At 41.2% G+C, this 22,994-nt stretch overlaps 1 protein-coding gene across 2 annotated transcripts; it reads right to left on the reverse strand.

The window, feature by feature from the left end:
• Nucleotides 1-1,420: 1,420 nt before the first annotated feature.
• LOC124148306 lies at nucleotides 1,421-15,079 on the reverse strand. Of its 2 annotated transcripts, XM_048380964.1 has the most exons (10): nucleotides 14,729-15,079; nucleotides 13,981-14,011; nucleotides 12,976-13,007; nucleotides 12,692-12,781; nucleotides 10,273-10,356; nucleotides 8,675-8,767; nucleotides 7,023-7,115; nucleotides 5,371-5,463; nucleotides 4,446-4,538; nucleotides 1,421-3,523 (listed from the first exon to the last, which is right to left on the reverse strand). In XM_048380964.1, exons 1-9 carry the CDS (start codon nucleotides 14,835-14,837, stop codon nucleotides 4,486-4,488), a joined length of 678 nt encoding a protein of 225 aa, XP_048236921.1. In that variant the 5' UTR covers nucleotides 14,838-15,079; the 3' UTR covers nucleotides 1,421-3,523; nucleotides 4,446-4,485. The 2 variants fall into 2 exon arrangements, with proteins under 2 accessions (XP_048236921.1, XP_048236922.1); XM_048380965.1 differs by lacking the exon at nucleotides 5,371-5,463 and having other exon boundaries at nucleotides 14,729-15,078.
• Between the last annotated feature and the right edge of the window lie 7,915 nt (nucleotides 15,080-22,994).

Genomic DNA, 22,994 nt, shown 5'->3' on the forward strand with positions numbered 1-22,994 from the left:
AGGTAAACGATGAGGTAGAACATAAATTCGGATCATCGTGAATCAATTTTAACCAGGTTTCAATCATGTGATCATCGCTGACTTCGAATAAAGCCAAGTTAAAATATTGATTCACTTTTTTCGTCTGATATTTTACTGCATGTATGAATTGGCTCCCCTTCGTGTGCAACCAAACAGAATTCAGTGGACAGTCGCTTGGTGATCTTACAGAGTTCGAGTGTGTAACACACAGTCAACAAAGACTCTATATTCTGGATGACATGGACAGCTTCCACTTCATCTACCAGCACTCTTTCCAGACGTATTTTCTTCACGATGACTCGTTTGTTTGCTTTCACGGCATCTTGAAATTTAATTTTGGTATCTTGAACACACTGAGCGCGGTCTTGAAACCACTGGGATGACTGCACAATGACTGTTTCTTTGAGTTGGTCAACTTTACGCAACACACGTGTAAAAGGTGGCCTTTTCACCGGTAGTCAAAGGGGCCATGATAGGTTTGATTTGCAATCCAAACCTTTCGCGACCTTCCAGCAAGACGACGAGAAATCGAATGACCTATCCAACAAATTATCTATGCGTCTTATTGTCAATTCAAATACATTGGCTCCATGGACAATGTCGATGGTTTATCTCAACGTGTGTACGTTCTTTTGTTTCACAACACCGACCATTTTAATGTAGGGACAGTCGGGGGACCACTTTTCATGTTCTACCCATGGGTCGTCAGTGGCTTCCCATCCTTTCAGACGAATGTCCCATTTAAAACAATAGCAGCTATCAGCACGATTCAAATAGACGAATCCAGCCATATCTTCCGACGACTGGTTCATTTGTCTCGGCCAATCTTTACACGAGGATAGTCTTCTTTCAAAATAACTCCAGTCCTGTAAAACAGGCGACTTACCAGCCACAGAATCCGTACAGATATCACCCATCATCATCATTATCATCATCTTCCTTGCTCGCGTAATGTTAGCTTGTGACTGAGCGATACTAAACAATGTCAATCCATTTAAACACATGAGCAAACAGGACTCCATTGTACCCCGTCATCTCTCCATTGTTCAGTCTGCTTGTTTAGAGGATTTCATTATTCTTTTCATAGTTTTATACATCTTTCACTACTAAGGTGTTTACATAAAAAATATGCGATTATTTCAATTATGTTAATATGTTATTTTCTTCGAATAAACCCTAATCCAACAATAATACACATACCTGTAGTCCATTACATAGTGAAGTACTTATATTTGTTAGCTTTCAATTTCATAACGTTGAGTCATCGACGTCAAAGGGTGCAATTTGGAAATAATGTGGGTTAAACATTTATGACCAACACTTCCGCATAAAGGAAACAACACAATTCCTTAATAAATCTGTTAAGCTCATCTCGAACATCATAGTTAAAACTCAACTATTTCACTGGGCAAAAGTTTATTTTCTGTTGTGTTACAAATGCATTGTACAGCCTAGAAACGCCAATAAAGAAAAAAACAGTTATCCAAATACAATAGTTGATAAATACAAATCATTATGTGTGGTCTTTTGGCCAGTTGAGAGTTTGTCCTTCAACCTTATCCATTGAAGACAGGAGAATGTGTACATCCAAAGAGTTATATTGAAAAACAAGATACAGCACATTATTAACAAAATGACATCAAAACGTCCTTGGTTAAAAAAGGATGTCTCTGGCATCGGTGCGTCTCTTTTTATCCTATTTTTAATACAAAAAAAAATATTTTCATACATTTCCTTCCTGACATGAAGCAGTTTCTGTTATCTTTGCTTGACAACTGACGTTGTATTAAAGAGCCGAGTTCAGAGTGTGTTCAGTTGTGCTTGTTGGTATCCATGGTGGGAAAAAATTAAGAAGTGTTCACCCCTTATATTTTTGATTTCAATAAAAGAAATAAAAAAATAACACCACCACCTCGCTTTTGAGAACAATGAGCACGAGATACATGTATGTGTTAATACATCCTTTTTACATAGAATAGCTAGCCCAGACACAGACAAATTACCAGTATATGAACAATTTAAGTCACAAGAACATATTTGTCATAATCAACATATATTATTTGGGTTAGTTATATTTTCAAACACATACTGAATACAAAGAAACAACATATATAATATACTATTAAGCAACATATTGAAGGAGAGTCGTATTGAGTAACTAAAAGAATTAGTAACAAAAGAGCATGTGACGTCATCCATTGTGTCATGGTGTGATCACATTCCATGGTGACGTCATTGCATTTAAGAGAGACGCCATTTCTAAACTGTGTTCATGTAGAGAGAGTGTGCTTCAGGAAGCTAGTGATCACTTTTGTATCTAACAGTGAGTGAGTGAGTTAAAGCTTTACGTCACATCTCCAATATTTCAGCCATATCGTGACTTGTATCTAACAACATCAGTAACACTGGTGTATATAATTGAGGGTATTGTTGAGTATTTGATGCAAGGACAAATGAACCATTCGGAATGTATTTGAAAAAATAATACAGCATAGTATTCAATAATGACACGTGCTAATTATTAGTAACTGTGACCAAAAGCACATAATATTAAAAGCAAAATAAGCAGTTTGAGTCAAAGTATATATTTATCATATTCTACATATTCTACATACATAAAATGGGTTACATAAAAAATCTAAACCAAAGCATCGGAGTTTTAATTCGTGTTGATATATTTGATATTAAAAGACACACGGGTGAGATTATTCTTATTGTCCTGAATCAATCTTCTAGCCTTTTGCCAATGCAAACAGTACTAACCAGTGTCCTGTGTGTATAAACTACAGCTAACCAGCTTCTGTGGTAGATTAGTGACGGCATTGTACCGATGACGTCACAATGGTATGCAAAGCATTGTGATGCAGTTCCATTGTAGCGATATCTCATAACATATACTCAAGCAATATTTACGTGGAAGCCATTATTGGATGATAAATTGTCATAGCACACAGAATACAAACCGCAGAAAGCCATAATAATTTACTTAAGATATTATGTAACAACACGTTGCAATAGATAAATTGGGTGTGACAAACATCCGATCCGTGTTATTTATCATCTGTTTGGTTTAGAAGAATAGAATAGCTGTACACTGAATATGTTGTCTAACGGTAGAGAGCTACAGGTCCAACTCATCTGCTCCTGGTTTGTCTTGTGGCATGTTCTTTCTCAGCATTGTTTCTACTAAACTGTGCCCCGTTGGACCTGAATTATCTGTGCAGAATAACAATAAATTGGTAATTATCATAACAAAAGGTAACAAAGAAAAAAATCACAAAAGAGAAGCTGCACCACACTGTCCACCTCACAGTCCACCTCAAAGTCCACCCCGGAGTCCACTTCACAGTCCACTTCACAGTCCACCCCCCAGTCCACCCCACATTCCACTTCACAGTCAACCCCACAGTCCACTTCACAGTCCACTTCACAGTCTTGATCTTGTCTTACTACCCATGATCTTGTGGCTTCTACACCTAGCTGTACAGCTCAGACATCTCACCTATAAAAACAAAGTCATTTTTTATCGGTTTTATTTTATTTCATGTGCCCACGCATTGAGAATTGTTAAACAATATTTTAAGACGAGTAAAGGCAGGATGTCTCATAAATATGGACCCTCCTTCAGCTCAGGTATATTTAACGTAAATGATTCAGTATCAATCAGTGAAGTATTTCGTTTGCTCAGCTATGGAAGACATCAAAGCTCGGACGGCCCATGAAGACCCGGGTAGAGAATAGGTCTATAGCAACCCATGCTTGCCGTTAAAGGTGACTTGGTTGATGCATGTCATCGTATCCTAATTGCGTGGATCGATGCTCGTGATGCCTATCACTGATTGCCTGGCCAAGACTCGATTATTTACAGACCGTCGTCATATAGCTGGAATATTGCTGAGTGCTGCGTTAAGCCACAAACAAACAAACAAACAAACAAAGCTCGGGGACATCGGGACTCGATGCCGCGAATACCTACAATATGAGAACACAGGTGTGCTCGTCTTCAGTTTGATTGTTGTTCGCAAAGTTTATTCCATTTTATCATGGCGGGCGGTATATGGTTCAAGTCTTGACAACCTGATGCATTAAGTCGCTTCTTATGACAAGCAGGGTTCCAGGGGACCTGTTGTAGCCAGGACTCCCCACGTCCTGATGGAAGTTACAACATAGGAAAATACTATTCACTAAAACGATCAACTGACTCGATCATTTCGGTTGCCCATATTTATATGTTCACACGATTGTCTATCTCATTATCATAAAGCCAGGAGGTACTGTAGCCTAGCCAAACGATTTCGAATCTTTATATGGATGCGATATATGCATTCCTACCCCGGGATCCCCATCCGTGGTATTGCTGGAACATTGCTAATCTCAGCGTAAAACGCTATCACACAATCACTCGACAACATTATCTGACTTACCTCCCTTGTCTGTCGACTGGAGTGACTCTGCCCGATCCTCTCACTTGGGCTGTTTCTGTACCACGCTGTACACATCACATTCAGCAGCCCCATCTTCAAGAAACAATGGTAATCTAACTTTTAGTTAGGAAACAAACGACGAGTGGGGGTTGTTTATCGTACAATAAAACACTGCAGGGAGAATAAACCATGATGGGCGCAGCTCCGAGTGATTTATTCTCCCTGCAGTGTTTACTGTACGATAAAGAACGTCTATGAGACGTTTATTTCTTATATGAGACATCAACATCATGTACAGCCTCTTAAGGATGATGATGAAATGTACAAGCTTTCAAAATATTAACCCGTATTTTAATAATGATGACTCCCTCAACAGAATCAATGAAAGTCCATTTTATGCACAGGTGGGTATTTCCCGCAAATTCTCACAATCCTCACGTCGATTGCCTGTACCTTTTCTCCCAATGACGATTGTAATATCTCACCCGCTTTTGGATGCGATCGTTCGGCTATCGCGTTTATCTTAGTAGCCGAGCTACATCTATGGGGAACAATTCACTAGACACTCCCTTCTCAAAAATAACGTCGTCCAATATACGTCATCAAGTTGTGAGCGCATGTTCGAATCTCCAGAAATGACGTCATGATAGTACAATGTTAATGAAATAAACCACACTTCGCTCTTCATTGTTCTTTGCTATATATCGCGTGGCTATCTTATATTTCCCATAACATCCTACTTCAAAAAGACATTTTGCACATGTACATAATCGCAAAGCCAATTGGAAGGTACGGTAGCTCAGTGAATCGAATTCGAATACCCATATGGATGCACTGTATGAATTCCCCGCCGTAATATTGCTGGAATATTGCTAAAAGTACAACCACACTCTATCACTCCCTCGGCAATACTAATCTGACCTACCATCTTTGTCCGTCGGTTGGTGTGACATTCCCTGGCCTTCCGTTTTGGGTTGTTTCTGTACGACGCTGTACACATCACAGGCAACGGCCTCCGCTTCAAGAAACAATGGTAATCTAACTTTTTAGTTACCAACAACATCCTACTTCAAAAAGTTAGTATGTACATGTACACATATGTGTATAATTTGGTTACTGATGTTCAATGCATAAATAACTATTACAACCATAGTCCAAGAACGTTTATCAAAGACACAATGACTCATTAATGAAACTTTAATTAATTAAAAACGCAGATTGAACATAGTATTTCTGTTTTTCAATCACTGGATTGTCTGGTCCAGATTCGATGATTTACAGACCGCCGTCAAATATTTGGAGTGTGATAGGCTACTAACCTTCACACTTCTTTGTACTCGGTACATATATAGACTTTTGTAAGAACAATGATTGATCGTTGTTTAACGCCACACACAACAATATGCAAGCTCTCTCTCGGCGGAGTGTAAATAATCAAGTTTTGACCAGATAATCCAGTGATTGATATCATGAGCATCGATGCACGTAATTGGGACACGATGACATGCACCAACTAAGTCAGCAAGCCTGACTACTCGATCCAATTAGTCCCCTCTTATGACAAGCATAGTCACCTTTAATGGCAAGCATGGGTTACTGAAGACCTATTCTACCACCGATCTTCACGGGTGGAGTACTAAGTAAGGACATATATGGATAACAAACTTAGTGTTTAACCTACACCGAAACGTTGCTCCTAATTGTAGAACAGAAGTTGTCCATATATGCAATTTTCCTGCACATTTATCTTTGTTCTGAGACATAATATTTTTTCGGACACTGCTTCAAGACATGATATCCACAAAGGAGGATCCAAAGACATGATTTCCACAAAGGAGGACCCTAAGACATGATATCCACAAATAAGCAACCTAAGACGTGATATCGAGAAAGGAGGACCCTAAGACATGATTAACACAAAGGAGGAACCTAAGACATGATATCCACAAAGGAGGATTCTGAGACATGATATCCACAAAGGAGGTTTCTGAGAGATGATATCCACAAAGAAGGACCCTAAGACATGATATCCACAAAGGAGGACCCAAATACATGATATCCACAAAGGAGGAACCTAAGACATGATATCCACAAAGGAGGAACCTAAGACGTGATCAACTCAAAGGAAGAACCTAAGACATGATATCCACAAAGGAGGACCCTAAGACATGATATCCACAAAGGAGGAACCTAAGACTTTATATCCACAAAGGAGGATTCTGAGACATGATATCCACAAAGAAGGATCCTAAGACGTGATATCCACAAAGGATGATCCTAAGACATGATTAACACAAAGGAGGATCCCAAGGCGTGATATCGACAAAGGGCATGTTCGAATCTCCAGAAATGACGTTGTGATAGCTATCTTATATTTCCAATAACATCCTACTTCAAAAAGACATTTTGCACATGTACATAATGGCAAAGCCAGATGGAAGGTATGGTAGCTCAGTGAATCGAATTCGAATATCCATATGGATGCACTGTATGAATTCCCCGCCGTAATATTGCTGGAATATTGCTAAAAGTACAACCACACTCTATCACTCCCTCGGCAATACTAATCTGACCTACCATCTTTGTCCGTCGGTTGGTGTGACATTCCCTGGCCTTCCGTTTTGGGTTGTTTCTGTACGACGCTGTACACATCACAGGCAACGGCCTCCGCTTCAAGAAACAATGGTAATCTAACTTTTTAGTTACCAACAACATCCTACTTCAAAAAGTTAGTATGTACATGTACACATATGTGTATAATTTGGTTACTGATGTTCAATGCATAAATAACTATTACAACCATAGTCCAAGAACGTTTATCAAAGACACAATGACTCATTAATGAAACTTTAATTAATTAAAAACGCAGATTGAACATAGTATTTCTGTTTTTCAATCACTGGATTGTCTGGTCCAGATTCGATGATTTACAGACCGCCGTCAAATATTTGGAGTGTGATAGGCTACTAACCTTCACACTTCTTTGTACTCGGTACATATATAGACTTTTGTAAGAACAATGATTGATCGTTGTTTAACGCCACACACAACAATATGCAAGCTCTCTCTCGGCGGAGTGTAAATAATCAAGTTTTGACCAGATAATCCAGTGATTGATATCATGAGCATCGATGCACGTAATTGGGACACGATGACTTGCACCAACTAAGTCAGCAAGCCTGACTACTCGATCCAATTAGTCCCCTCTTATGACAAGCATAGTCACCTTTAATGGCAAGCATGGGTTACTGAAGACCTATTCTACCACCGATCTTCACGGGTGGAGTACTAAGTAAGGACATATATGGATAACAAACTTAGTGTTTAACCTACACCGAAACGTTGCTCCTAATTGTAGAACAGAAGTTGTCCATATATGCAATTTTCCTGCACATTTATCTTTGTTCTGAGACATAATATTTTTTCGGACACTGCTTCAAGACATGATATCCACAAAGGAGGATCCAAAGACATGATTTCCACAAAGGAGGACCCTAAGACATGATATCCACAAATAAGCAACCTAAGACGTGATATCGAGAAAGGAGGACCCTAAGACATGATTAACACAAAGGAGGAACCTAAGACATGATATCCACAAAGGAGGATTCTGAGACATGATATCCACAAAGGAGGTTTCTGAGAGATGATATCCACAAAGAAGGACCCTAAGACATGATATCCACAAAGGAGGACCCAAATACATGATATCCACAAAGGAGGAACCTAAGACATGATATCCACAAAGGAGGAACCTAAGACGTGATCAACTCAAAGGAAGAACCTAAGACATGATATCCACAAAGGAGGACCCTAAGACATGATATCCACAAAGGAGGAACCTAAGACTTTATATCCACAAAGGAGGATTCTGAGACATGATATCCACAAAGAAGGATCCTAAGACGTGATATCCACAAAGGATGATCCTAAGACATGATTAACACAAAGGAGGATCCCAAGGCGTGATATCGACAAAGGGCATGTTCGAATCTCCAGAAATGACGTTGTGATAGCTATCTTATATTTCCAATAACATCCTACTTCAAAAAGACATTTTGCACATGTACATAATGGCAAAGCCAGATGGAAGGTATGGTAGCTCAGTGAATCGAATTCGAATATCCATATGGATGCACTGTATGAATTCCCCGCCGTAATATTGCTGGAATATTGCTAAAAGTACAACCACACTCTATCACTCCCTCGGCAATACTAATCTGACCTACCATCTTTGTCCGTCGGTTGGTGTGACATTCCCTGGCCTTCCGACTTGGGTTGTTTCTGTACGACGCTGTACACATCACAGGCAACGGCCTCCGCTTCAAGAAACAATGGTAATCTAACTTTTTAGTTACCAACAACATCCTACTTCAAAAAGTTAGTATGTACATGTACACATATGTGTATAATTTGGTTACTGATGTTCAATGCATAAATAACTATTACAACCATAGTCCAAGAACGTATATCAAAGACACAATGACTCATTAATGAAACTTTAATTAATTAAAAACGCAGATTGAACATAGTATTTCTGTTTTTCAATCACTGGATTGTGTGGTCCAGATTCGATGATTTACAGACCGCCGTCAAATATTTGGAGTGTGAAAGGCTACTAACCTTCACATTTCTTTGTACTCGGTACATATATAGACTTTTGTAAGAACAATGATTGATCGTTGTTTAACGCCACACACAACAATATTCCAGCTATATGTCGGCGGAGTGTAATTAATCTGGTTTTGACCAGACAATCCAGTGATTGATATCATGAGCATCGATGCACGTAATTGGGACACGATGAATGCACCAACTAAGTCAGCAAGCCTGACTACTCGATCCAATTAGTCCCCTCTTATGACAAGCATAGTCACCTTTAATGGCAAGCATGGGTTACTGAAGACCTATTCTACCACCGATCTTCACGGGTGGAGTACTAAGTAAGGACATATATGGATAACAAACTTAGTGTTTAACCTACACCGAAACGTTGCTCCTAATTGTAGAACAGAAGTTGTCCATATATGCAATTTTCCTGCACATTTATCTTTTTTGTGAGACAATATTTTTTCGGACACTGCCTCAAGACATGATGTCCACAAAGGAGGATCCAAAGACGTGATAAACACAAAGGAGGATTCTTAGACGTGATATCCACAAATAAGGATCCTAAGACATGATATCGAGAAAGGAGGATCCTAAGACATGATATCTACAAAGAAGGATCCTCAGACGTGATATCCACAAAGGAGGATCCTAAGACATGATACCCACAAAGGAGGATCCCAAGACATGATACCCGTAAAGGAGGATCCTAAGACAGGATATCCACAAAGAAGGATCCCAAGACATGATATCCACAAAGGAGGGACCCTAAGACATGATATCCACAAAATCGGATCCTAAGACGTGATATCGACAAAGGAGGAGCCTAAGACGTGCTATCCACAAAGGAGGATCCTTAGACAGGATATCCACAAAGGAGGATCCTCAGACGTGATATCGACAAAGGAGGATCCCAAGACATCATAAACACAAAGAAGGATCCCAAGACATGATATCCGAAAAAGGAGGATCCTAAGACATGATATCCACAAAGGAGGATCCTCAGACGTGATATCGACAAAGGATGATCCCAAGACATCATAAACACAAAGGAGGATCCCTAGACATGATATCCACAAAGGAGGATCCTAAGACATTTTTTCAGGACATTAAGTTTATCCAGCAAACAATTCTATGTTATCTGTAAAATGTGTAGAATTCTTTTGTCCATGATTTTCGGGCAAATAGTATTCATTAACACAGTTTTCCTGCGACTCACCATTCAGTGTTGATGAACGCTGTTTATCCGGGATGGCGTATATGTCTGCAACCTCCTGAGATGTACCAGGGGACGCCTGGGGGTCTAAAGGAGACAGTATTCAGTACAACATGAGACATGTTTACAAATGAATCAGTGCCAATGATTAAAAAACAGTGTACGAGACCTTCAAGATAGACCCATAGATCAAATGTTTAAATTTCGAGAAATTGATCCATCTACTTGATACATGATGGATTTAAATTTTAAAAAATCGTCAGAATTGGTAAAGGAAAGAATGAAACAGGCCCCTTCCAATGAATGAAACTTTTGTCAATCGACTTCGTGAACGTTTAAAAGCTGACGGATCATTTATCAATACAACAGGAATGTCCAAGCATACAGCTATAAGTTTATTAAATGAGTGGGCGGGGTTTTCCCCGGTTTTAGCCACAGAACGACGGTGGACACCAGACATAGGGTTGCAACATTATGGCCACGTGGGGAATCTTGCAGCTATTAGCGGCGAAGTAAGCAATCAAACCCGGGTCTTTGGATTGAAGATTCAACGCTTTGACAACCAGGCTACCACACCTCCCCCTTGTCATATATACCATAGACTCACCCTGGGTGCTGTCTGTCTTGTCTAGCCCCACCTATCTGGACATAGTAACGTCCCCACACCTCCCCCTTGTCATATATACCATACACTCACCCTGGGTGCTGGCTGCCTGGACCCACCTATCAGGACATAGTGACGTCCCCACCCCTCCCCCTTGTCATCTATATCATAGACTCACCCTGGGTGCTGGCTGTCTGTCTGGCCCCACCTATCAGGACACAGTGACGTCCCCACACCTCTCCCTTGTCATCTATACCATAGACTCACCCTGGGTGCTGGCTGTCTGGCCCAACCTATCAGGACATAGTGATGTCCCCACACCTCCCCCTTGTCATCTATACCATAGGCTTACCCTGGGTGCTGTCTGTCTGTCTGGCCCCACCTATCAGGACACAGTGACGTCCCCACACCTCCCCCTTGTCATCTATACCATAGACTCACCCTGGGTGCTGCCTGTCTGTCTGGCCCCACCTATCTGGGCATAGTGACGTCCCCACACCTCCCCCTTGTCATCTATACCATAGGCTCACCCTGGGTGCTAGCTGTCTGTCTGGTCCCACCTATCAGGACATAGTGACGTCCCCACACCTCCCCCTTGTCATATATACCATAGACTCACCCTGGGTGCTGGCTGCCTGGACCCACCTATCAGGACATAGTGACGTCCCCACACCTCCCCCTTGTCATCTATATCATAGACTCACCCTGGGTGCTGGCTGTCTGTCTGGCCCCACCTATCAGGACACAGTGACGTCCCCACACCTCTCCCTTGTCATCTATACCATAGACTCACCCTGGGTGCTGTCTGTCTGGCCCAACCTATCAGGACATAGTGATGTCCCCACACCTCCCCCTTGTCATCTATACCATTGGCTCACCCTGGGTGCTGTCTGTCTGTCTGGCCCCACCTATCAGGACACAGTGACGTCCCCACACCTCCCCCTTGTCATCTATACCATAGACTCACCCTGGGTGCTGCCTGTCTGTCTGGCCCAACCTATCTGGGCATAGTGACGTCCCCACACCTCCCCCTTGTCATCTATACCATGGGCTCACCCTGGGTGCTAGCTGTCTGTCTGGTCCCACCTATCAGGACATAGTGACGTCCCCACACCTCCCCCTTGTCATTTATACCATAGACTCACCCTGGGTGCTGGCTGTCTGTCTGGCCCCACCTATCTGGGCAAAGTGACGTCCCCACATCTCCCCCTTGTCATTTATACCATAGACTCACCCTGGGTGCTGGCTGTCTGTCTGGCCCCACCTATCTGGACATAGTGACGTCCCCACACCTTCCTTTGTAATATATATCATAGACTCACCCTGGGTGCTGTCTGACTGTCTGGCCCCGCCTATCTGGACATAGTGACGTCCCCATACCCCCCCCCCCCCCCCCCCCCCCCCTTGTCATATATACCATAGACTCACCCTTGGAGCTTTCTGTCTGTCTGGCCCCACCTATCTGGACATAGTGACGTCCCCATACCCCCCCCCCCCCCCCCCCCCTTGTCATATATACCATAGACTCACCCTTGGTGCTTTCTGTCTGTCTGGCCCCACCTATCTTGACATAGTGACGTCCCCATACCTCCCCCTTGTCATATATACCAAAGACTCACCCTTGGTGCTTGCTGTCTGTCTGGCCCCACCTATCTGGGCATAGTCCACGTCCCCAAAGTAGCTGCTGTAGATGGGATTACCCACCCTTGTCATCTATACCATAGACTCACCCGGGGTGCTGTCTGTCTGCCTAGACTCACCTATCAGGACATAGTGACGTCCCCACACCTCCCCTTGTCATATATACCATAGACTCACCCTTGGTGCTGGCTGTCTGTCTGGCCCCACCTATCTGGGCATAGTCCACGCCCCCATCGTAGCTGCTGTAGATGGGATTACCCACCATCACTGCAAAGTGGATGGGGAAATTTGCCTCAACGAAATATTGATACTGATATTGACAGAGGAAAAAAAGAAAGAAAGTTTCTTGCATTTGTTGATATTTGTTTACAGTTTTGTCATGTATAGATTGTATCCCTCTTTAATAAAACACTTCAAAACTGAATGTGTGATTTAATAATCTCGTATTTATATGTACTGACCATCATCTTCTCCCTGTTCCGGATCTTGATTTCTGATAAGTTAAATGTGTATGATTACATCATATTCGGTTTGTGTTGACATACAACATGAATAAATCAGTTCAGTTAAAACCTGTTGGAATAAGATTGTTTGAAATTCAGAGATGTCGCATTATTTAAATTGAACTGCCTTTGGTTTAGTTTACTTTGTTATATTAGCACACTAATAAATCTACGACGCCGCATTTCATTGTGATCATGGGTTCGAATCCCTATGTTTCTAGGTTTGTCAGCACCATACCCGTGTTCGTGGTTTCATTTAAGTGGTAAACGTCTGCGACCTGCACAGCTTCAGCCTTCCGACCACATCAAGCTGGCACTCTGTTACATAACTGAATCGGGGACACGGGTGGCCCAGTCGTCTAAGGCGCCGCGATTCGATGTGGAGAGATGCGTCCCTTGGGCACGCCAGAAACCTAGGATTGTGGGTTCGAATCCCGGTTCGCCCCGATTATGTTTCTAGGTTTGTCAGCACCACACCCGTGCTCGTGGGTTTCACCGAAGTGGTAAACGTCTGAGACCTGCATCACTTCGGGCTTTCCTCCCACATTAAGCTGACACGCCGTGATATAACTGGAATACTGTTAAAAGCGGCGTTAAACCCAACCCAACTCACTCACTCACATAACTGAATCATTTGTTATTTTGTTTTTTAAAAGATAATTATGTATTAGTTGTGGATAAGGATCTTGCACTGTCTGTACCATGCTGATATTCGAGTCTCAGACAACAGCAACAACGTTCATTTTATGCAGACAATCCATGACATAACGTATCCTTCGCTCTTTCAATCCTTTCTTTAATTAAATAAAGTGACAAAACCACTCCCACAATCATATGAAACTTCCACTAAAGGTAGAGTCCATCATACGTTTCCGACATTATCATCAGCATGTATTATTAAAAACTATCAAACAGTGATGATGCCAGGTGTTCGCGAAAAGATGAAGAAATACCTCTACATACCTTTGATGACCTTTGCCAGGCCGCTCAGCAGCTAAGGAAGAATGAATAGTATAGCATTGGATTCATATCATTCAAACAACATGCGCCAATACCTACGTCACTTATCGCTACGGAGTAACTACAACTGGTATATACTAGGTAATATGCACAAACATTTATTTATTTTGTTAATTTTTTTGGCAATAAATGTTTTGCTATTTGAGCAAATATGATTCAAGAAAAACAAATTTCCTGAACAATGATATTAATTGATAACAACATTTCATTATTACGTCTCGAGAGGTCATAAACGATATTTGGGATACTGATGTCCCATTCGCCCTAAGACATCGGAGTTCTGTGTGCAGAGTTGCGTCGCTTAGGCTTGCCAGGGACCTGTGGCCTTGGGTTCGAATCCCGGTTCCTCCTCATTATTTGTCTAGTCGGTTCGAATCCCTGTTTCCAGGTTTGTCAGCACCATATCCCTGCTCGTACGCTTCACCAAATTGGTAAAAACTTAAGACCTGCTTCACTTGGCTTCCCTCCCACATCAAGCTGACACACCATGATGCAACTGCCATACAGTTCAAATCAGCATTTACCTAAACACACTAACTCTAACGAATTCACTTCGCCATTACTTGCTACTGACATACACGGCTTCTTATATGAAGATGGAGTGCTGGCAACGTATGAAATACTGTTCAAAGCGGCGTTGAACCAAACCCAACTCCCTCACTCACTCTCTTGTGAACAGTACAGTACTTACAGCCATCGGTGTGCCTCTGTTTCCTTGATCGGAGTAAGCAGCAGACGGTGATGACGGCAGCAAGTAGAACCAGAGCGCCGCCAATGGTTCCGCCAAGCAGGGGCAGCATGGAGTTTACAGGGGGTGTTTGGGGATTTGTAGAGTCTTCGGTTCTTTCATTCTTAAACCCTGTGCTGCTTGTATCCGTTACAGAGGTTGTAGGTTCATTTGTTGAGTGAGTAGATCCGGGGGCAGTGGACGTAGTAGTGGCTTGAGCTGCTGATGTTGATGTCACTTTTGCCCTTGGTGACGATGACGTAGTCGTTGTTACTTCAGTTGTTTGTTCTAAGACGTTCACAAGACATGGCACTATGAGTCAGTGCCAAGGTTAGCAATATTACAGCTATATTACGGCGGTCTGTAAATAATCGAGTCTGGACCAGACAATCCAGTGATAGATATTATGAAGTAAGCCAAGGATATTGACATATTTCAGTGTAGACATTATGTTGATTAATTTGTCATAATTTTTAATCAAGTTACATGTTGGAGAGGCAATTGGTTCACCACAATGTGACATAGCTTCGTCTAAATGGATTCGTCGATCGTTTGTTTTCGATAGGGTGAAAGCAAAGTTCATTTTGTTTGGATATAATATTATCAACAGAGGCAGATGGAGATGAAGTTGCTTAGTTTTCCTGAGGATGTTGTTTCGAGTTTGTTTTTTTAAGAAATATAAAGACATATGTCAGGGGGAATAAAGCAATCGATATTCAAACAAATCATGTTATCAAGATGGTAACGTCATTTATCGTTCAACTGAGATTCAAGAGTAAGACAAAAGTCGAGTAATTGAAATACTCTTACTACAATTTGCTACGGAGATCGACACTACACATGCTTCCTTCATGGAAATAGTCTGATTCCAGTGTAAAGACATGAGATGGTGAGGATCTGATAAGAGCAAGTTTATTTGACTTTGCATTTTCAATTTGGACACCAAAGATAAAACACTAATAAGATAGGATTGTCTTATAGTACCTGCCAAAACGTTGACATGGATGCTTCTGGGTAATCCTTGTAATTGACACCTCCAATTTCCTTCGTGCACCTTGCTGATGTTGGAGATTTTGAGAGCATGTTTAGTGCAGTTTTTACTTCCCAATGACAGCTCTGGCCGACGTGGATTCCCGTATCGTATCTTGCATCCTTCAGTTCCCTCAAACATATCCACAACATATCCATCGATGTCTGGCATAAACCAGGCGCCTACCTCCTTCTTTGCCCCTACACACTCTAAAACAACATCACTTCCCGCTTCACCTGTATAGGGGTGTCCGTAGATGTCACCGAGAAAGCAATAAAAACGCCATATGTATATTATGTATCATATGATGACATTATGAGAAACACGTCATAGGTATCTGCATTGAAATAAACAGTAAACAACGGCTTTTCTGTAGCAGTGATATCGTAATATTCGCCTGTAGGAACCGATCTAAACCTCTCCACGGTAGAGTAGACTTTGAAGTTGTTATAAATACTTGCAGAAAAAATGTGACTGTGTTGTATAAAATGGTGTAAATGTTACGTTATTGACAATAACAACTTGATATTTGGTTATTCGTCTGAGCCATGTTTTACTATAACAAACGCATTGACGAGACCCATACCGAGTAACATGAGGCAGAGCGACACGCCCTAAAAGATGTCAATATAAGGTGTGACCACCAATTGCGTTAATACGGGCGAGCAGCGTCGGCGCTTTGAAGACACCGGGTGATTGAAAACAGTCTGGGGTATGTTGTTCAAAATGACAGCCAGTCAGCGCAACAAAGCTAGCGTTACCGATCCGGGTCGTTGGCGTCTGTGAGAGACAGATCTGCAGAAACAGCCTGCAGATCTGCAGAAATGGCAGTACAGCAATGCTATGCTAAATGAGCCTGTTACAGCAAGAGCAACGCGTGGGCGGGTATTATCCTGCTGCAACGTTCTTGAATTTGAACCTAGGAACATAATCTCCACAGTGTTGGACATTTAGCAACATATGGCAGTCAAACAAAATGACTGCTGCTGCACTTATACGCAATGTTCCTCCCACGGCGGCAGCGACGCAATATCACGCCCCACGACTTCGATTCGTGTCGTTTACGCTTTCACATAGTGAAACCAACTCAGTAAGCACGCGATTTAATGCTTGCATTTGATGTAGTCTGCTACGATTACTGGTGGAAACACTGTTGCAATTTGTTTGACAAAAACACCTCAACTCAGAGAGTGACACACAACTTTAGCTATACAGTGAACTACGGCTATAACGAACACGCTTATAACGAACTGATTGAATAACGAACTTATTTTTTAGTCCCGGCCATTTGTCGTATTTATGCTGTATATATGCTTATAACGAACTACGGTTATAACAAACTTAAATAAGTGGTCCCTTTGAGTTCGTTATAACCGTAGTTTACTGTATTTCCATGTGTTACTTCTTCCCCTTAATGGAATGTTTCGAGTCACATAATCATTCTGGAGCTAAGTACTTTAAATCCTACTTTAAGATAAGATTCAGCTGCAGCTGTAAAACCAGATTTAATTTTTTGTTCAATTAAAACTGTAAACCTACAGGTGAATATCTTGTTTTATTGTTTGTTTGTTTGTTTGACGTTTAACGCCGCGCTCAGCAATATTCCAGCTATCTGATGGCGGTCTGTACATAATCGAGTCTGGACCCTGGGCCAGACAATCCAGTGATTGACATCATGTGCATGATCCACGCAATTGGGATACCATGACATGCATCAACCAAGTCAGCGAGCCTGACAACCCGATCCCGTAAGTCGCCTCTTACCACAAGCTTAGTCGCCTTTTACGGCAAGCATGGGTTGCTGAAGAGCTGTTCATAATATAAAAACAAGAATATTTCAAAGTCAACAATACTTGAATTATGGGTTACGAGAAGTTCTCGGAGATGATGCACAACCTTAAGACATGCGTTACAATCTCGGTGATTGGCTGAAAATATTTCTCTCCTCTACGTCCATTGGCTTAATCACACAGGGCAATACTACTTTTGATCACTGCACGGCATAACGGGTCAATTCATAATTCATTAGAACAATCTTTTAACATCATGTGTACAAAAAATAATTTCAATCAAACTTTAACGTGCAGACGGACAGGCCCATAAAGTCGCGTGGGGTCAACAGTCACAGTCATGACACAAGACGAGGCAAGTGTGTAAAATGTCGGAATATACCTCATAATGTCACGTGATATCGGATATGTCCACCTTGAGCATTAATGCACGCCAGAACATGTCGACGGGCCAATGACGGACCGATAAAGTTCTGCGTCAACCATGCCTTGCTTGACAACGGTATAAGGATCTAAAGAAGTTGTTATCCATAAAATTGTGTCTACCTAGATTGAATGAGTGTTGCTCAGTGACCTTAACGTCAGGTTTCTGATTTTATTACCTCCCCTGAAAGAACGTCGAGAAGAGCCATTGAAGAAACTATTGGAAGTAAGAAGCTGCAAAGGTGAAATCAAGGTCAACATTTACAATGTCGACATAATCATAATTTTGTTAAATGCTATAAGCGAGGCAGCCATATTGAAAATCGGATTGGAATCTCTTGAACAAATTGGGATTTCCTCATTGGTGGAAACAAGTAGTTGTAGATTCTGCTTCAGGTGAGCTTAAAACTTACGTTCAATTACTGTAGACGTTCCATCCACTCCATATATCCAGAAACACGCCCATGACATGATTCCAAAAAAGACACAGGTTGTTCGAATATACATCATGTTGAAATGGCAGTGTTTCACCACATATCTTTGTTTTGATATAAGCGACAAATACCAGTTCCACAGCACGATCCCGACAGTACCACGACCATGCGCCCACGAATCATCAGCACACAGCGACGACACCAGGCGCTCGCGAAAAGGCGAGAGCAACGCGACCCGGAAGTGACAAAATACTTCAGAGTGGTCTTTGTGTCATCAAGTATGCCAGATACTGTACATTACACACTATGGCCGGAAAAGGTCTATTTTATATAAAGTGATCACTAGAACGGCGATTGTTATACGAGTTCCAAATATACAACTATATCCGGAACAAGGTCTATTTTAAAGTGATCACAAGAACGTGGTAACGGCGGTTGTTACAACTTCCTTATATAAGAAGTTCACATATTTAACCATAATTTAGAAACAATCTCTCATCTTTGATTGTGCATCACGATTTAATTTCCAGTTTCGTTTTATCTTTCGTTTATGGACCATGACCTCACAGGTTAATGCTACTGACGCAATCATGTGGGTGTGGAGTCGTAGCTTTGTGCTAATATATTTGCGGATATTTGCCATTGTAAAGGTGGCGTCTTCAAAACACAGGAAAAACTTGCTTTTAGGTTTTAATAAAGAAAAACCTATTCTAAAACCTTCAAAGTAAAATCTTGCAATTAAGGGAATAGTTGTTGAAGATGAAAAAGAAACAGGGCTGACAAGTTTTTTTCGAATCACGCAATCATTTGAAACTGAATAACAGACAGGACCATATTGGACAGCCGTCTTCGAAGGTTAACCCGCAGGCACAACATACTGCTTTCTGTTTGTTTGTTTGTTTGTTTGTTTGTTTGTTTGTTTGTTGTTTAACGTCGCACTCAGCAATATTTCAGCTATATGACGGCGGTCTGTAAATAATCGAGTCTGGACCAGACAATCCAATGATTGACATCATAAGCATCGATCCACCCAATTGGGATACGATGCCATGCATTAACCAAGTCAACGAGCCTGACCATCCGATCCCGTCGCCTTTTACGACAAGCATAGTCACCTTTTATGGTAAGCATGGGTTGCTGAAGACCTATTCTACACCGGATCCTCACGGGTCTACTGCTTTCTGCTCAGCAATGGTGGTAATGAAGGTCCCGATAGCTTCAGTAATGTGCTATGAACGGATTTAATCGTAGACATTTTTCAGGTTGAACACACGTTCTTGCTAAGGAAAACTGAAATATATATTTATATAGACTAAACGTTGATATCACTCAGCATATTCATTTTCGGATTGTATAATAACAATGTCTGTGCTGTTGCCGTAAACTAACGGACAGTTAACGTCATTTTTTTAATGCGGCTGGATCCTTCAAGTCACAGATGAAATACTGACTAATGCTAATGCCAGTATTTTATCTGTGACTTGAAGGTTCCAGCTGCGATTAGGAACAAGTGAACAAAGCATCTCTCTCGCACACCCAAAAGCCTATCCAGTATTTTATATTTCTATTCTATTGTGGTCAATATCATGGGCCCACTAGCCAGGACACATGGTTCAATGCCTAAGGCATATGGCAGAGTATTTTATTGTTGAACAATGAGTGTGACTGTGTTACCTTGTTTCTGTTGAGATTCGGTCGACGCTTATTGTGTTTGGACGGTGATTAGTTATCAGGAATGTCGTACTGTCTAATGTAAGCAATTTTGAGGAGTTTACTATATTTAGATGCTAGTGCTATGTGTACACTTTCGGAATACCATTGAATATTCTGTAATGTTCTAGTGCCGCTAGAATGGTGATGGCAATAAGTAGATTTCCAGAAGCTAGGCAGGTTGTATATAAGGGGACACTAGCGTTTTACGGATATCTCACGCATTTCATCGCTTCGGAACAAGCTTTCATGCGAGGATCGCTCATCATCCCTGATTCCCTGCCTAGATCATCTCGGAAGCTTGACCACTGTCGCCACTGGGTGACTATGCTATTATCACTGACTTCGGCTATCACCATTATATTTATATCTGATACTGACCACTCCCATTATATTATATATTTCCGTTGAATATTGTACTACCACTCTATTGTGTGCAACCATTGTAATTGCTGCGCAGTAATTTGTAATCATTTTTAAACTTCGTTAATTGTGTAATACATGTTTGGATTATATACCACAAGTTTCGTATTTGTTGTTTTCCACTAAGTTCTGTTATGTACAGATTTCTGGGTTAACATATTGTTTTAATTTGGGAATCGAAACGTAACAATAAACATGTTGTTTTTTTAACGTATGACAGTATATGTAACTGTTTTGTAATGTGCTCTGTTATGACAGAGTCAAATATTATCTGAATTTGAAGTGATCACACGCTACGCAATACATGCACACTCTCTGAGTGTATACATTCACATAACAGGGAATACATGTCATCGTATCCCAAATGCGTGGATTGATGCTCACGATATCAATCACTGGATTATCTGGTCCAGACTCGATTATTTACAGACCGCTGTCATATAGCTGGAATATTGCTGAGTGTGGCGTTTAACAACAAACAAACAAACAAACACATAGCAGGGATCCTTCAGAATAAAAATTCCATAGCGGATAGATGTGACATTCGATAATCACATTACTATATACTTTATTTGGCTGTCGACTGACAAGTGTGTGATTGCTCGATGTTTCCACAACAGCTGAGGGGATATATGACGCACGGGAAGTACACCCTCACCATCGGCCCAGCTTCCTTGTTTATGTCGAAGTGACATGCCAGGATCAGAAGAAATAACACCCCAGCGCCATCTGTGCATCAGGCGGATTTCATTAGCTGTAGTTAAGTATGTTTCGATATGGAAAACTGACCTTAACACTTATGTCGCCGGCAGGCTTAATTCTACTTTGGTCCATCTTAACGCCTAATTCACGGGCTTCTACCTGTGACGTCACGGCAATTTGAACGCACAGTCAATTGCCACCTGTCAGCCTGGTAGGATTGGCCAACAGCACTCAACACTTTTCTAATGTTGACGTTTCATGTTACAGGCAAATAAATACATTTTAAAAGAAACTCCGTCTTCAATATTTGTCTGGGACGACTAGAAGCCTGAACCTGCGACAAAATGGCGCCCGAACAGGGACGGAGTTGTCATTACACCTGAGCAACACAACGTCGACGACGACCCCGCTTTCACGACGAGGCCTATGTACTTGCATGGTACGTCGACCGCCGATGCATCGATCATGATACGGCATACAACCTACCAACAAGTGACTGATTCACGATTACTGTGAGTGACTTTGAGATACCCGTGACATCAACCATGACTGTGTTTATCTGTGAAACTTCCACCTGTGATATATATTCTGTGATTAACTTTTAACAAGTGATCATCATCAGACTTAAAGACTTTACATCATCGTGTACTTTATAAACACTTCATCATCTGTGTCACCGTGACTTGCATGTCATAACTTTATTTTCTGTGTATACACGCATTTTATGATACATCTACAACCATTGTGCAATATATACTTTGTACATAAACTTGTGTTTTATCTTTAAACCTATAGGTGCATTATACGCCTATCGTTTTAAGCTAGAATATCTACTACTGCAGTTTATCTTAGTTCCTGTGTTTATAGTATTTAGTTTAGCGTTTGGTTCTAGTTTAGTGTAGTTTAGTTTAGTTTAAATTTAGTTTCATTGCCATGTCTTATTTTCATCGTCTGTAAAACGATCTTCCGTGTTGTCAATAATATTGGGGGTTTGTTGTTCTTCATTATTTACATTACGTGATTGCATGTGTGAGCGCGTCCGTCACGTACACTTGCACTAATAACAGCTGCACTCGCGTTATACGTTTTCGCGTTGTTTGGCCGCGTTCGTGTTAAAGTAAATGTAACTTAATTTCCATCAATCATTGGACTTAGTTTATATCAATAAAGTGTTAGTATATACCTACACTCCCATGTCACCTTAGCATTTGTCTCTCTGTCCTTTTCACCCATCCTCATACTTTACCTGTCGGCGATTGTCTCCCTTGGTGTTCTCTTCGTCTAGGTACGTCATTGTGGAGGTAGTTATTTATTCCGGTTCAGCACAACGGGTATATTTGACTGGTGCTTTTCTGCAATGTTGTGTTCACAGTCCACACTGTGAAGGTTTGGTGCTTTTTGTGCATATTTTCTGCGATTATTATATGTGTTTATTTGTTTTCTTTAAACACATATCTGGTGATCAAGGTCACTTGTATATTGCGTACTTGCAAATGGTGTATTTAAGTGTTTCTAAAAAAACAAAAAAAACAGCTCCTATTGTGTTTTCTTTATCACCTATCAAAGCATTGCCTCCCCCATTGTATATACCTACAACAGTGCTTCACCATTGGCATAATGTAATTCAGTGACATATATTGTCATTTGTTTTTACATTGATGTGTGCACAGCCGGGTTGTGTTGACATAGTCATGTAATTCAGTGACACACATTGTCAT

The sequence above is a fragment of the Haliotis rufescens genome, unplaced genomic scaffold (assembly GCF_023055435.1).
Source record: "Haliotis rufescens isolate VD_foot unplaced genomic scaffold, xgHalRufe1.0.p SCAF_34, whole genome shotgun sequence".
In the NCBI taxonomy this organism is placed as follows: Eukaryota; Metazoa; Mollusca; class Gastropoda; order Lepetellida; family Haliotidae; genus Haliotis; species Haliotis rufescens.